The 17,694-nt window shown below is 43.8% G+C and overlaps 1 protein-coding gene across 1 annotated transcript in view; it reads right to left on the bottom strand.

The window, feature by feature from the left end:
- Positions 1–279: 279 nt before the first annotated feature.
- The window catches only part of LOC124268692 (L-gulonolactone oxidase-like), a 35,875-nt gene continuing 18,460 nt past the window's right edge, over positions 280–17,694 (bottom strand). The window contains exons 5-12 of the mRNA XM_046703683.1: positions 16,520–16,610; positions 13,950–14,135; positions 13,409–13,516; positions 13,118–13,194; positions 3,617–3,766; positions 3,038–3,199; positions 2,464–2,554; positions 280–984 (exon numbers count right to left, since the gene is read on the bottom strand). Coding sequence (XP_046559639.1) covers positions 829–984; positions 2,464–2,554; positions 3,038–3,199; positions 3,617–3,766; positions 13,118–13,194; positions 13,409–13,516; positions 13,950–14,135; positions 16,520–16,610 — 1,021 coding nt within the window. The 3' untranslated portion in view covers positions 280–828. The remainder of the gene's footprint in view (positions 985–2,463; positions 2,555–3,037; positions 3,200–3,616; positions 3,767–13,117; positions 13,195–13,408; positions 13,517–13,949; positions 14,136–16,519; positions 16,611–17,694) is intronic.

The raw sequence follows: 17,694 nt of genomic DNA, 5'->3' as shown, positions 1-17,694 counted from the left end.
CTAATAAACATAAAATACTCAATGAAACGCTGATCATAATCAAAACATCATACCCACTCCGTGATTTTTTTGCAGAATTTTTGTCCTAAAATTAAAAAAGTTGTTTAACATACTATCATTAAAATATTGACACAGTTCACTATTTGTTACGAGGGAGGAGTGCAAAGAAAGGGACAGCCAGGTGTTCGAAAATGGATGGAGACGGCACAGCACAGGTTAATGAATATATAACTTTGCCTGTGAACGTGCTTCTCGAACACCTGGCTGTCCCTTTCTCTGCACTCCTCCCTCGTAACAAACAGTGAACTGTGTCAAAATATTTTAATGATAGTTTGATTGCAATTCATCGGGTCCGCTTTTGAGCCAAACGGACTATAGACTTGACATCATAAGATTACTAATGTTTATGGCAGGGCTACACATGACATCATAGATTTGCCTATCTTTATGGTAGGGCTACACATGACATCGTAGATTTGCCAATCTTTATGGTAGGGCTACACATGGCATCGTGGATTTGCCAATCTTTATGGTAGAACTACACATGACATAGTAAGTTTGCCATTTTTTGGTAGAGCTACTCGTCACATAAATTTACAAATATTTATGGTAGAGCTACACATGGCATTGTAAGTTTACCAATCTTTATGGTAGAGCTACAGCTTACATAGTAAGTTCACCAACCATTATTGTAGAGTTACCTTTTACATCGTAAGTTTACCAATCACTATCGTAGAACTACACTTGACATAGTAACTTTACCAGTCTTTACAGCAGAGCTAAAATAAACTTAAAGATATTTATCATCAATAAAAATTCATACATAAATTAAACAATTTTTGTGAATGAGGGGCTTTGCCCAAAGACACGTTCCATATTTGAGTTCAAGAACATTCCATTAGGATCCAAACTTTCTCTGATTTTACAAAAAGTCTCAAACTTTGGGTAGAGCTTCAGGAAATCTTCTCGTCCAAGCTTGTGGTCCTGTAATTGCAACAACAACATATAGTGCCAAGGCACTGTAGCTCACATTACAGGAAGAATGCAAACGTTTCATGTTCACCATACACTGACTGACTGACTGAGTTTTGGTTTTACGCCGCTTTTAGCAATATTCCAGCAACATCACGGTTGGGGACACCAGAAATGGGCTTGACATTGTACCCATGTGGGGATTCGAACCCGGGTCTTCGGCATGACGAGCCAACGTTTTAACCACTAGGTTACCCCACCGCCCCTGTTCACCATACAAACAGTGCTTATCAAATTACCATTTCAGATTGAGCAGACAAGTCTAAAAGGTTTTCTGAATGTTTCCCAAATTAAGAATACGATGTTATGGATAACAAGTTATTATGGAGTTGGAGTTTATTGCATGGAGAGAGGTTTCAGTGTAAATTCTTTTATCAAAATGTCACTCTAAACAATAAACAAGAAGTTGCTATCTATAAAGGCGTATGGTGCATTATTGAATCACTAACTTCTAGAACGCTGATCATGCTGAACTACTGAAAAAGGCAATGTCCAAACTGTTGTGCTCTATTTTTTGAACATATTCTTTTTCAAAACCGTGTAAATGCTTAAGTTGATTCCACAAATTATATTAAAAAATTCAAAATTGCTGATTGAAAATTTCATATTTCCCAGGTGTTTGGGTATGGCAATTGTTTCATGATAAACACAAACATCATTTTGTTTTAAGTTTAAAGAGTGAGTTTGAGATCTCTTTTAGAGAAGAACCAACAACGTCACAGCAGGGAATACCAGAGACAGGCTTCACACATTGTGCCCATGTGAAAACTAAACCCAGGTCTTTGTTGTGAACATTCAACCAATTGGCTACCACATGCCTAAGTGTACTTAGGGTGCCCTTGTAAAAAACAACCTTTACTTATTTGATCTTAGTGACTAAGGTTAACCTTAAGATAACTTTAACAAAACACTAAGATCAGGCAGGAACAACCTTAAATATATACCTTCACGTCAGGTAGATTCCTGCAACAGCACATCAACCTTACCCAATGTATAAAATAGTTTTGAAATAAGGCCTGTCCAAGGACTGGCTGTCCAAAAAAGTGACCCCAAAACAATGACAAAATAATTGATAAGATGAAGTTCAAACAAAGTTAAGTATATTTTTGTAATATTTCCCCCGACCAAAGGACAGCCTTACTTATATTTCATAGACCGTCCTTCACAAAAATAGACAGTCAAGGATGGTGGGACGGGTTATGTTTTATACACTACCTTATCAAAAGCCTAAGATTAAAAACTGTATGAGATAAGGTTATGGCACCCAAGTCCATATCTCGATAGTTGTGCCAAAATCAATCACAACATGATACAAATGTTGAAATCCAGGCAACAACAATTGATAATTATTTCATGAAACATATTCGCAAGTGACTTTACATGTTAATTTTCAGTTTACATTTATGTGTTTTTAAGACAAGAAAATCTCACCTTAGCCCAGTGAGGTCGGCCTCCAGCCTCCATGACTATCTTCTGGAATGCTGACCAATATTTGTCGTTCGGGACAAACTTGTTGAAAGGTCTACAACACAATGAACACTGGTTGTTGATCGGGTTAATATGATTAATGAACAGAGTTTTTATGCTGATTCATGTTCATTATACTGCATAGATTAGACTAGAGATAAACCAAACCAATGGAAATTCATCAAAGATATTCCACTCAAAGAATATCAAGGGTTTTTTATCACTTTTATGTCAATGTTTTGTGATATAACGGTATATTATGGTGTACAAGATCACCTGTATTGGTAGGTGTTATAGCTGCTAGTATCAATATATCAAGGTGTTTTCTACCTGTATATCCAGGTGTTTCCTACCTGTATATCAAGGTTTTTTCTACCTGTATATCCAGGTGGTTTCTACCAATATATCCAGGTGTTTTCTACTTGTATATCCAGGTGTTCTCTATCTGTAAATCAAATTGTTCTCTACCTGTATATAAAGGTGTTCTTAACTATATATCAAGATGTCTCTCCCCCTGTATATCCAGGTGTGTAATTACCTGTACATGATGATGTTGATGTAGCAGGCGTCCCAGCCATGAACCGGACTCAGATAGATATTATCTCCCTTCACAAAGCGGACCTCCACGGGGAAGTGGGCCGGGAACCTGCTCTGCAGAATCCAGTTTCGCAGCTCAAACAGCACAACGGCCGTTTTGTCTCTGACAACATCATAATCATAGTTCCTGCAGTTTCAGCTGTATGAATGATATTTATTGCAACAGAATTTTAGTATTGACTGAAGTTGAGCAGGCTGCTAGTCGTGATGATGTTAGTGTCACCTCGTGAAACCAAAAATTGTTAGCAAGCAGAACCCACAAACAGTAGATCCAAGCACCAAGGGAAGTAGTTCTAAAAGATCCTAGCAAGGGGCATAACTCTTACATACAGATACTGGTCCTTAAGGGACACAATTCCTACAGGACCACACCAGGGCCACCGCTAATCACAGCCCAGTTATTTGACAGAAAGATGAGACAATTCTATATTTTAATCTACCAATCTGTAACATCACATGATACACAGGGGAAACTGGGAGCATGTCGTCAATCGTAATGAGGGAATGAGTGCAGCTGTACCTGGGTATGGCCCATTCCATGACGTACTGCTTGAAGAGGCAGTTGAAGTTGAATATCTTGTCCGACCTGTCGATCTTCTCAGCGCAGGATGAGTATAGGGTGTGGTAGAAGAAGCGGTTGATGTACGGTACGAGGCAGGACAGGAATGTGCTGTAATGAAGACAGTTTGAGTAAACTGAGTTTGAATCCATAGCCAGGATCCATGTGAGTGAGTTTAGTTTTACGCTGCCCTCAGCAATATTCCAGCTTTATGGCGGCGGTCTGTAAATAATCGAGTCTGGACCAGACAATCCAGTGATCAACAGCATGAGCATCGATCTACGCAACACTGGGAACCCATGACATGTGTCAACAAGCCTGACCACCCGATCCCGTTAGTCACCTCTTACGAAGTAGTATATAGAATGGGGATTCTGTGACAGGCCAACTTAGAGCGCCATTATATGCCAATTCCACTTCCAGCCCCCAGTATAAATTAACGATTTTGAGCAGAGACATCATTCAATGTACATCCCACACCCCCGACATGCACCTCACAAACCCCCCAGGGGTGTTTGTGGTTCTGTTACAGGCCAACTAAGAGCATCATTATATGCCAATTCCGCTCCCAGCCCCCAAGTATAAATCAACGATTTCGAGCAGAGACATCATTCGATGTACAGCCCAGACCCCCGACATGCACCTCAACGATTTCGAACAGAGACATCATTTGATGTACAGCCCAGACCTGCACCTCAACGATTTCGAGAGACATCATTCGATGTACAGCCCAGACCCCGACATGTACCTCAACGATTTCGAGCAGAGACATCATTTAATGCACAGCCCATGCACCTCCATGATTTCGAGCAGAGACATCATTCGATGTACACCCCCGACATGTACCTCAATGATTTCGAGCAGAGACATCATTTAATGTACAGCCCATGCACCTCAATGATTTCGAGCAGAGACATCATTCGATGTACACCCCCAACATGCACCTCAATGATTTCGAGCAGAGACATCATTCGATATACACCCCCGACATGCACCTCAACGATTTCGAGCAGAGACACCATTCAATGTCCAGCCCAGACTTGCACCTCAATGATTTCGAGAGACATCATTCGATGTACAGCCCATGCACCTCAACGATTTCGAGAGACATCATTCGATGTACAGACATGCACCTCAATGATTTCGAGAGACATCATTCGATGTACAGCCCAGACATGCACCTTGTGGTTCTGGTACAGGCCAAATAAGAACGTCATTATATACCAATTTCATCACTCAATGTACAGCCACCTCAGAAACTCCCACCCAGTGGTTTATAAGCGTGTGCCCGTACGCGTAAGTCGTGACGCCGTCGGCAGCGATCTACCGTTTGGTGTCAATGGGCGACAGCGACGTCTTGTTGAGGGTGATGCCGTAGATGTTGTGTTTGTCGCTTCTCAACGCATTCATTCGATGTTTGAACGTCTTATTCTTGAACAGAGCTTGTTTGAAGAGGGCGTGCTTGATGTGTTGTTTCACCACGTATTTCTTGACCCCCTTTGCCTTTCGGATCTCACCCTTGTCAGCTTTCAAGATGGAGTACATCTTAGGCCTCAAGCCGACGTATTCAGCGATGGGTGTGCCCGCACATTCGTCCTTCATCTTGCCGAGGACCTTTTTGTTGATCGTGCTGTGTAGGGCATGGTCCTTGGGGTAATCGCTGGTGTCGTACAGGTGTATGTGTTTTGCCATGTCCTCGTACACGTCCTCGGTGTGTATATCCAGCAACAAGGAATCCGTGTCCGTGTACAGCAGCCCGCATCGATCACCGCATTGCTTCTTGAGCTGGTTGTAGTAGAAATCATACATGAGATGTTTGGATAGGTCGAGAATGCTCATCCCCACGTAGACGGGTCGGTTGAGCTTGATGTGACTTTTGTTCATGTTCAGCGCCGCCAAGTTGTTATCGAATAGCTTGCTTCGGTTTAAGGCCGGGCTAGCGATCAGTTTCCTGAGTTTTTCCTCCTGGTGTGATCGCACGAGTTTGACAGTCACCCGTTTTCTCAGGTTCTCCATCGTCTTACCAAACACCGAGTTGTTCATGAGCTTATACAAGTTCTTCTCGAAGTCACTGGTGGCCAGCTTTCGCAGGTCCGTGTTCATTCTGATGTAGGGCTCCATCCAAGGACTTTGGGCAAACTTCAGCACCCTATGAATTTTGGTCAGCTTCATACCCAACGATACGTACAGCTGCAGGTTGCGATAGTGCACGACGTACTTGGTCTTATTCATCAAGTTCGGGACGAGTTTTTCCACCCAAGCCAGGGTGTTCTCACCCAACAAGTCCCGCTGATAGTCGGACATCCAGTCTCGGCAGACCATCAACCGTTCGGGGGCCAGCGGGTAGCTGTTGTGGGTAGTGTGTAATGCCTCGGGATACTCCAGATTCACTTCGAGGACGTAACCCTTCCCCGAATCCGGCGCGATGCTCGTGATATCGATCTCATCGTCCAACCACTCAAACCCACCCGTAGGCAGAGACTGACTCATAGCCCAGCCATACAGGTTGCTGGCGTCGAGATAGAGGAGATGATTGGTGGGCTTGCTAGAGTTGTAGCCTTCCACGTACTTATTGTTGGCTCTTGCGTACCGTTTGGCAGCCATGGAGATCCCGCCTCGCAATCCTTTCTCAATGAACAGGTGCATGTCGTAATCCGTGAGCAATTCCAGCTTAACTCCGGTTTTCTTCAAGAGCGCATCCCACGAGAGAGACCAGGGCTGGTGTAGTACCATGCAGGGTCGAGTTGATACTGTTTCAAACACGTCCTCCTAAACGTCTCGAACACATTGGCTAGCAGGAGCACTTCCGTTCTCAAGTACAGATCGTGGTAGTCACCCAGATTCTTACATCCCAGTTTCTCCCACACGTTCTGCGCGTGGCCGTAATCGTCTTGGGAGATATGGGATTCAGTCAGGCTGCTGTAAAATCGACCGATGGGAGGTAATAGGGTCTCGTCGAACTTAGACCAATCATCCATGTACTCGTATGGGTACACACCCTTCCTCATCAACAGGGGCTGAGTCTCGACGTCGGTGTATCGATCAGTGATGGGGAAGGTGTCATTGGCTTTGACCAAACTATCGATCGATGACAGGAGGAACTGAGCGCTGTCAATGAATCTCAGACCGTTGAGCGAGAACGAGATGTATTTTTCCATGTTGTTGGGAATGCACTTGATATCAACACCGACCTTCGAGATGGCCTGCATGATCAGGTGGGCATCGTACCCTCTCAGATTGTGGAAGACCACGGGGATGTTGATTGTTTTAGGGTTGATTCTAAGCTGGAGGTTGCACGCGTTATGGGCGGCACCTTGGTACCGGCCGGTGATGTGGCAGTGATCTCTCACGACGGGTTATAGCTAAAACGGAACCACAGCAGAACGGCACCCAAATCGTTTGGCGAAAACGGCACCGTATTGGCGAAAACGGCTACTGATTTCTGAGCTAAAACGGTACCATATACAAAACACAGTATGATGTTGACTTTTATGTTTTAGTTCGTTTAATTATAACATTAGACTCAACATATAAAAAACACAGTATGACGTTGACTTATGGTTTTTATTTCATTTCAACATAAGCAAGCTTATAACACGCGATATAGCTGGAATATTGCTAAAAGCGGCGTAAAATCATAACTCACTCAATCACCGATTTCATTAAAATAACAAGATTATAATAAAGACGATAACAAACCGTCAACATAACACATGTTCACACGTCCATATTTGGCCGGATGCTTATTTGGCCGAATGTCTTCATGAATTGCACTAAACGATTGGTCCGTGGATCATCGCACATCTTGGTACAGACAGGCCGGTACCACAAACACGATGAGTCCATAAATCACACTCGTCACAAGATACGGCATGTTGATTCTTCCTGGCAGTCTTATCGCATACAACACAGTGGTGAGGCATTGTGATGAATGATATGTAATGTGTACATTCTTGCGTTTTAAATACAGTTTCATTTTGACACTGAGTTGGGGCGATTTGAGTTGAGTAAATGTACTTAAAACATCAAAGGTTGTGATGTTTTCATGCTAAATTTACAGGCTTTTCCAATCACTCTCGGCACAGTAGATGTTTTGACTATCGAAACATTCTACAAGCCGATTATCAGTCAGACTCATTCATTATCTAAACATACTGGAATCCGATTATCAGCTAACACAAACTTTCCAATCACTGTTGACAGAGGAGACGGCTTCCGAAATTCTGTATTCAGATTATCTAATGACAAATAAGATGTTCCCAATAATTAGGATTTTATTTGGTGCCGTTTTCACCATAAGATTTGTAGCCGTTTTCGCCAAGTCGAGGTTCCGTTATGTCCAAATGGTGCCGTTTTCGCCTGGTGCCGTTTTGCTGTGGTTCCGTTTTAGCCTGCACCCTCTCACGACATCCCCGTTCAGCGGTCCCTGGCATACGTTGCAATTCTCAGCACGCTTGTGAGCGACTTGGTCCTTCGGCGTCATGCGCATGGGAGCGGCGGTGTACAGCCTTTTCCTAATGATTTTCTCTTCCTGCTGCAAACACATCAGGAATCGTTCGGTCGCACTAGGACCTCGGTAGATGACTGGAGCGTTCCTTTGTCCATCGCATCGGACGACCACGTACCCGAACCTGCAGGCTTGGTGTTCTTGGGTCTTGCGCGTAAAACTTTGCTCAGTGTTGGGCACGTCGTGGTCGACCCGTTTGATGAGGGCTTCGAAGTCTGCGTAGATCATGTAAGGCACAGGCATCTGATGTTTGTGGTTGGTGAATTTCAAGATGTTGTCGCCTTCCTTAGGCATGTCAATTCGGATCGCCGTCTCTCCTACACCTAGGCAATCCCCCTGGTGCGCTTGCAGCAGGTTGGCTCGCGTGAAGCCGTGCAGACATCGTTCGCAGAAGTGTTTCTTTTCTCTGTGCATCGATTGATCGTGCAACAGCCGGCTCAGATTTTTTATCGCCGTGTAGTGATACTGACCGTTTTTTTCGATGAGGAATATATTGGTTCGACGCACGGTTTTATCACCAACAGGGCTTATCCTATGCACGATGGTTTTGTCGCCTTCGTGGCCAAACACGTTGACGGCCACCTTGTTTTGCTTTTCGAATTGCGCCCAGTAGGAGATGGGTGTTAAGCGTTCTACACCCATGAAGTCGAACCCGGATTCTTCGATCGATGGATAGCTGGAATGCCTGCCCGGATTACCCATTGGTTCATGCGTAGCAGCTATGACCGCCACCATCGCAGTAATCGTTAACATCGTCGCCTTGGGTTTTGGGGTTAACGAGGGCCTTTTTGGCCTTGAAATGCTTAGGCACCGGTATGTGCGACCCACCTCTGAGCGGCATGTAGTTTGCTATGTCGATATAAACGGTGTTGATTTTATCTACCACCCATCCAGAGCCCATGTGGGTATATCTCTCCAACGACTCTTGTATTTTCTGCAACGATGCGTCGATGGAGGATTCAATCAATTCTGGTTGGGTTAGGGCTTCCTGTTTGCCTCTGAAATAAGGTACAACGGACTCAGTACTGCCGTCCATATTCTGTTTTTGGAGCTCCATTTTCATCGTTAGTTGGTACTTGATGCTTTTCAAGTCGCCTAGTTCTTCGCGGAGTTTACTTGCGATGGGGGGTTTGACTGTATCGGTATCAATATTGGAATCAACCATCATTTTCCAGCCCTGATATACTTACCCACGGCCTGCTCCGTTGGAACAAATCTCAACTCGACTGGCCTGGTGTCTTCCAGCAAGGTGATCAGCTCGGCTCTTCTCATGCGGGAATAACCCTTCAATCCCCGTTCTTTAGCTTGGAGTTTGAGGTCTCGCACGGTAGGGGGTTTGGTATATTTCATATCGAGCAAGGTGAGCAGTTGGAGTTTCCTCATGCGGGAATAACCCCTCAGTCCACGACTTTTGGCGAGAGCTTTGAGTTCGCCGCCGGTAGTCATGGTGTATACCTTATGCGGAACCAAATGTCTAATAGGGTGTTTTCAATGTGCCGATAAACCTGTCAGCCTTCAAAAAATGAAGTGCCCCTTAAACTTTCATCCTGAGCAGCCGGTAACGTTCATTGAGGTAGTCTTTCTTCTTGTCGTAAATAAGTTGGTTTCGAACTACGTCCCTTCCGTGGTCTTTGCACAGCCCATAATGTCCTTTGACCCCTATACCGCATACTTTGCATACGTAATTGACATGACCCTTTCTCACACAGTGGGCATGCGAGTGGCAATATTCAGCCATACAGCATTTGCCGCAGGTTGTGGGCTTGCCGAGCAATACCCATTTGCAATAATGAGTTCCCACGGGCCACATGTTGTATACCTTATGCGAAGTCAAATGTCTAAATGAATGTTACGACATGTGGAAGGGGTCCCGGGGCTTGGGTGTTTCTGCCTTCTTGTCGGCCGGTGGGTGGAATGGGGAAACTGGTTTGCTATGCTTCCAGGTCTTGTGGATGACCTTCCAGAGTAATACAGCAGCTATCGAAACATAGGTTAACCTTTGGGCTGATTCTACCATCTGCCGCACCTTCTGGATACCCAGACGGGTGTCTTCTTGTTCCTCTTCTATTTCTTCCAGGACTTCGTCATTGTCATCATCCTTGTCCAACCTCGACAGGATGTCGACCAACAAATTCGTGGTAGTCGACGATGTATTCGCGGTTTGCTCCACACGAGTCTCAAGACTCCCCAGGAGATCGAAGAAGTCCTGGATGGTTGGTAACGTACTACCGGGTATTGCTACTTTCGATCTATCCCGAGTCACCTTTTGTGGTTCGTCGACCGGCAACGATACTTCTTCGGCTGGCGGTATGGTTTCCTCGATCGGATCTCGCCATATGTCGTAGAATCTTGTGGACCCAATACCGAAGCGCTTTTTCACCTCACTTGCTGGGAGCACCCCTTGAAGGGAGCGTATTTCTTGGATCTTGTCCGAAGGCAAATCTCTTTTTGGGGGCATGGTTGTTTTTCCTAGGCATATATATACCCATACTTCCTATATACCTATATGGGAATCTCAATCCTCTCCCAGGAATCCCAATCCTCTCCCAGGAATCCCAATCCTCCCAGGAATCCCAATCCTCTCCCAGGAATCCCAATCCTCCCAGGAATCCCAATCCTCGTAGGAATCCCAATCCTCCCAGGAATCCCTATCCTCTCCCAGGAATCCCAATCCTCCTAGGAATCCCAATCCTCTCCCAGGAATCCCAATCCTCCCAGGAATCCCAATCCTCGTAGGAATCCCAATCCTCCCAGGAATCCCTATCCTCTCCCAGGAATCCCAATCCTCCCAGGAATCCCAATCCTCAGAAGGAATCCCAATCCTACCAGGAATCCCAATCCTTTCCCAGTAAACTCCTAGCAATGCTTAGCAATGCTTAGCAAATGCTTAGCAAATGCTTAGCAAATGCTTAGCAATGCTTAGCAAATGCTTAGCAATGCTTAGCAATGCTTAGCAAATGCTTAGCAAATGCTTAGCAACAAGACGTCGCTGTCGCCCATGGACACCAAACGGTGGATCACTGCCAACGGCGTCACGACTTACGCGTACGGGCACACGCTTATAAACCACTGGGTGGGAGTTTCTGAGGTGGCTGTACATTGAGTGATGAAATTGGTATATAATGACGTTCTTAGTTGGCCTGTACCAGAACCACAAGGTGCATGTCTGGGCTGTACATCGAATGATGTCTGTCGAAATCATTGAGGTGCATGTCTGTACATCGAATGATGTCTCTGTTCGAAATCGTTGAGGTGCATGTCGGGGCTGTGCATGTCTGCAGCCACCAGGATCTGAAGGATGCAACTGCTTGACAGAGTAAAGGTTCAGTGAAAATACCAGTCTTGTACCAGTCTATGAGACCACCTGACCTACCAGAGGGCTTATGTCACCACCTGACCCAGTACAGCATCTGTGTCACTACCTGACCCAGTAAAGGACCTCTGTCACTACCTGACCCACTACAGGATCTTTGTCTCTACGTGACGCAGTAAAGGACCAGTGTCACCACCTGACCCACTACAGGATCTGTGTCAGTACCTGACCCAGTAAAGGATATGTGTCAGTACCTGACCCAGTAAAGGATCTTTCTCACTACCTGACCCACTAAAGGATCTGTGTCACTACCTGACCCAGTACAGGATCTGTGTCACCACCTGACCTAGTAAAGGATCTGTGTCACTACCTGACCCAGTAAAGGATCTGTGTCACTACCTGACCCACTACAGGATCTGTGTCACTACCTGACCCACTACAGGATCTGTGTCAGTACCTGACCCAGTAAAGGATCTTTCTCACTACCTGACCCACTAAAGGATCTGTGTCACTACCTGACCCACTACAGGATCTGTGTCACCACCTGACCCACTACAGGATCTGTGTCACTACCTGACCCACTAAAGGATCTGTGTTTCCCACCTGACCCAGTACAGGATCTGTGTCACCACCTGACCTAGTAAAGGATCTGTGTCACTACCTGACCTAGTAAAGGATTTGTGTCACTACCTGACCCAGTAAAGGATCTGTGTCACTACCTGACCCAGTACAGGATCTGTGTCACTACCTGACCCAGTACAGGATCTGTGTCACCACCTGACCTAGTAAAGGATCTGTGTCACTACCTGACCTAGTAAAGGATTTGTGTCACTACCTGACCCAGTAAAGGATCTGTGTCACTACCTGACCCAGTAAAGGATCTTTCTCACTACCTGACCCACTACAGGATCTGTGTCACTACCTGACCCACTAAAGGATCTGTGTCACTACCTGACCCACTAAAGGATCTGTGTCACTACCTGACCCAGTAAAGGATCTGTGTCACCACCTGACCTAGTAAAGGATTTGTGTCACTACCTGACCCAGTACAGGATTTGTGTCACTACCTGACCCAGTAAAGGATCTGTGTCATTACCTGACCCAGTACAGGATCTGCGTCACTACCTGACCCAGTACAGGATCTGTGTCACTACCTGACCCAGTACAGGATCTGTGTCACTACCTGACCCAGTAAAGGATCTGTGTCACTACCTGACCCAGTAAAGGATTTGTGTCACCACCTGACCTAGTAAAGGATCTGCATCACTACCTGACCCAGTACAGGATCTGTGTCACCACCTGACCCACTAAAGTATCTGCATCACTACCTGACCCAGTCAAGGATCTGTGTCACTACCTGATCCAGTATCTGTGTCACTACCTGACCCAGTACAGGATCTGTGTCACTACCTGACCCAGTAAAGGATCTGTGTCAGTACCTGACCCAGTAAAGGATCTGTGTCAGTACCTGACCCAGTAAAGGATCTGTGTCACTACCTGACCCAGTACAGGATCTGTGTCACTACCTGACCCAGTAAAGGATCTGTGTCACTACCTGACCTAGTAAAGGACCTGTGTCACTACCTGACCCAGTAAAGGATCTGTGTCACTACCTGACCCAGTAAAGGATCTGTGTCACTACCTGAGCAGGTACAGGATCTGCAGAATGTAGTAGCCCACCAACATGTCCCAGAACCAGCTCCCCTTCACACGGGGCTCCTGAAACATTCGGACCAATCAGACATGTCATATGTCCTTAGAATGATGTGAGACACTTAACATTTTAACATGATAAACATCAACATGCACTTTGTAGACTTCATGACAAGCAAGCTTTTTGGCAAAAATAAAGAAGCATATCCCCCTCCATTTGTCCCAGTGTTACAGTAAACGTAAGTGTATTGGAGATGCCACAAAAATGAACAAGTCTGACCTCTTTAGTTCGGTTTGCGTGGTAACAGACGACGTCATCAGTGTGAGGAAACCAGAAGAATCGGAAGTGGTCGGAGGACGTGACATAAGTGTTCAGATTCTCCAGTACCTGGAATAAATCACAGATCAGTGAGTCTGGTTCGATTCCCCACATGGGTACTATGTGTGAAGTCTGTGTCTGGTGATCCTCATCATTATATTCCTGGAATATTACTAAAAGTGGCATAAAACTTCACTCACTCACTCACTCACTCAAAACTCACTCACTCAAAACTCACTCACTCACTCACTCACTGTTACCTGGTCCAGTTTAGCTGGCTACTGTTTCTGGTGGAGATTGTGCATGAGTTCACACTGGAACGTCACCGTGACGATCACTCACTCACTCACTTACTCACTCAAAACTCACTCACTCACTCACTGTTACCTGGTCCAGTTTAGCTGGCTACTGTTTCTGGTGGAGATTGTGCGTGAGTTCACACTGGAACGTCACCGTGAGGATCACTCACTCACTCACTCAAACCTCACTCACTCACTGTTACCTGGTCTAGTTTAGCTGGGTACTGTTTCTGGTGGAGGTTGTATGCGGGTTCACACTGGAACGTCACCGTGAGGATAATGCCAAAACTCCCCAAGGACAGCGTAGCTGCCGGAAATAACTCTTTGTTCTTCTCTGCAGAAATTTCAAGGATCTCCCCTGATGCAGTCATTATCTCCATGGCAACAACCTAAACAACGAAACCATGAATGCACAGTAACATCAGTTCTATTTCATTACTAAATATAACTTTACATGAAACAGAAGTCGTGTGATACAAGCATTGTATTAAAAAGTTTACACATACAGCTAGTCATTCTATTTTAACATCCAATAGATCACAAAGCAGTAAATAAACTTGAACAGCATTGACATAAGTTGAAGGTTTGGGGACTTCATTCATTTGTGTAGTTTCTTGTTCTTGAACAGAGTTAGAATTGCTCTTCAGCAACTCATACATGTTGTAGGAGGTGACTAATACATGTTGTAGGAGGTGACTAATACATGTTGTAGGAGGTGACTAATACATGTTGTAGGAGGTGACTAATACATGTTGTAGGAGGTGACTAATACATGTTGTAGGAGGTGACTAATACATGTTGTAGGAGGTGACTAATACATGTTGTAAGAGGTGACTAATACATGTTGTAAGAGGTGACTAATACATGTTGTAAGAGGTGACTAATACATGTTGTAAGAGGTGACTAATACATGTTGTAGGAGGTGACTAATACATGTTGTAAGAGGTGACTAATACATGTTGTAGGAGGTGACTAATACATGTTGTAAGAGGTGACTAATACATGTTGTAAGAGGTGACTAATACATGTTGTAGGAGGTGACTAATACATGTTGTAGGAGGTGACTAATACATGTTGTAGGAGGTGACTAATACATGTTGTAGGAGGTGACTAATACATGTTGTAGGAGGTGACTAATACATGTTGTAGGAGGTGACTAATACATGTTGTAGGAGGTGACTAATACATGTTGTAGGAGGTGACTAATACATGTTGTAGGAGGTGACTAATACATGTTGTAGGAGGTGACTAATACATGTTGTAGGAGGTGACTAATACATGTTGTAGGAGGTGACTAATACATGTTGTAAGAGGTGACTAAAGGATTGGGTGGTCAGACTTGCTGACTTGGTTGACACATGTCATTGTATCATGATTGTGTTGATTGATGATGCTCATGCTGTTGATCACTGGATTATTTACAGACCGCCGCCATGAAGCTGGAACATTGCTGAGTGTGGCATTAAGCGACAAGCGGACAAACTAGATGCTGTGTTTTAGTGGTAGCCCACAGAGATACCATGCTGCAGTTAAACATGGCTAATTTGAAACTGAGCAATTCTTATGAAAAAACAAGAAAAAATTGTGTCCAGGGACACAGATGCCCCCGCTGCTGTAGGAAGAGTTCACACATTCAGGGTCCCACTGAAGTACTTGAAAACACTAAAAACAATGTGTTGAGGGGTGAGATAACACAACCTATTATCATATAAAGATCAATAATTGAACAAAATTCACGAACAAGTTCAATAAACATCTATGTAACTATGAGATGCACACCTTTCGAGTCCCAGTGAAACACACGTATAAGCTTAATTAATTCTGTTGAGCAGTTTTGTGGAGAAGTGGATAGACCTAATCCCCTATTTCACTATCATCAGAGAGAAATTCAACAAAATTTATCTAAGTTCAAATGTCTCTAAACATACACAAAAATATAAAATACAAAAACAAAATATGAGATGCACACCTTTAGAGTCTCTTTAAAAGACATATGTAAGCTTAAATGAGTTTTGTGCAGTGGTTTTTGAGGAGAAGTGGATAAAGTACACCCCCTGTTGTATGGGACGAACAGGCTGAATAGAACCAAATTCAACTAAGTTCAAGCATCTGTAGAAGTGACAAAATTAAGAAATTGCATAAAAAATTATGAAATGCACACGTTTAGAGTCCCTACGAAAGACATGTAGAAGTTCATTCAATTCTGTTGAGCAGTTTTTGTGGAGAAGTGGATAGACTTCATCCCCTATTACACTATCATCATAGAGAAATTCAGCAAAATGTACCTAAGCTCAAATGGCTCTAAACTTACAAAAAAAAACAATAAAATAAAAAAACAAACTATGAGATGCACACCATTAGAGTCCCAAGAGTTCATTGAATTCCACAGAGCGGTTATGGTTGAGAAGTGGATAGAATACATTCCCTGTTTCGTACGGACAGACGGACACCGAGGGTAACCCTATATGCCCGAGCCATATATGGCGGGGGCATAATAAATACCAAACAAGTACCATCTCTGAAAATCTTTTGGTATGATGAAGACTAGGATCGAACCAACAACCTTCCACTCTTCGGGCAGACGTTCTACCATTTGACCACAAAGGCAGTCCTCACAATGAGTGACAGTTTTCTGTCTGATACAGCACCCCTAGTCTCATGTGCCCAGTTCATATAGCGAACAGCAACCTGTCTATCATAAGCCATGCTGAAGTGGTGTATAACAGATTAAATCCTGACGTGATATGTGTAAATTGTTAGTTATTTTACTCACAAATGAAGATACGGTGCCAAACTTGGCGCCAGTGCCATGGGTTCCAGTTGATATCACACCAGCAACAGTCAGCTCCGACACTGTTCCCAATCTGACAATGATTCATCACAGTGTTAGGAACAGCTGATAGAACAGTCATACTTTAAAGGGGAAGTGTACACGAATAAATCACATTTATTCTTATGTGAATCAAAGTGAACTGTTTTAATTAGTTAATACCAATGTTTGAAAATTTACACTCATTTTTCTTACAATGTAAGTATAAACCTCAAAATAAGTGCTGAAATGTTACGCCAATATGAGGCCTTTGTTTGCCGAGCTAAACAGGCCAGAGTTACCGCCCTTTGATTATGACGTGATTGGTGCCACTTGATTTTAAACTGGTCTTCTGTCTAGTCCTAAATCAAAAGATAATAATACTGAAATTAATCAAGTGAAAAAAGTTTGTGAAAATTCGAAAGAAGCATAAGAACTGAAAATGTAAGCAGCAGGACAGATTGATCGTTTGTATTTTTATTCATAACCTCACGTCAATGAAAATATCAAATATGTATAACAATGTTGACGTCCATATGACATCACTATCGGGAATCGACTTTTTCAAAATGGCGTGTTCACTGACACGAGTATGCCGGAGTTTTCGAAGAAATTTTCAAATGTGCATAAATGTGACATGTATGTAGTCCGAAAATTCTGTCAATCTGCTGGTTGTTATTTTCTTTTTGTTTTCATTGTGACCAAGGGAAATAGTCAGAAATTAAGAGAGGTACCGTCATCGTTGTGCGTGAGATTGCGTCAGTCATGGCGTCACGCTTTCAGAAACTATTATATGTTGTGAGGAATCTAGAAAATCAATCGAATACACCTATCGCTTGCTACAATACCTTTCCGATGCATGTTCTAAAACAAATGAGCAAGTGTATGCAACAAGTAAATACACAGTCTAAAATCTGAGATTGGCTTTGTTTACATTTCAAACAAGTGGTCCTTTCCCAGCGCGGGCATCTGATATATTTCGTTCAATTTCACTGAAACACTTCGAATTGGTGACAAATTCCATTTGTCAGTTTATCTTGAACTGTATGAGGAATTCAGGGATTCGTGTCAGGAAGATAGTGTTGAAATTTATACAATTGATTTTATGGGTGAAACATAACCGACATAACATGTGACGT

The sequence above is a fragment of the Haliotis rubra genome, unplaced genomic scaffold (assembly GCF_003918875.1).
Source record: "Haliotis rubra isolate DU_JTF1 unplaced genomic scaffold, ASM391887v1 Scf14, whole genome shotgun sequence".
NCBI lineage: Eukaryota > Metazoa > Mollusca > Gastropoda > Lepetellida > Haliotidae > Haliotis > Haliotis rubra.
The sequence above is the reverse complement of the archived record's forward strand: the minus strand, read 5'-3'. Positions and strand labels throughout refer to the sequence as shown.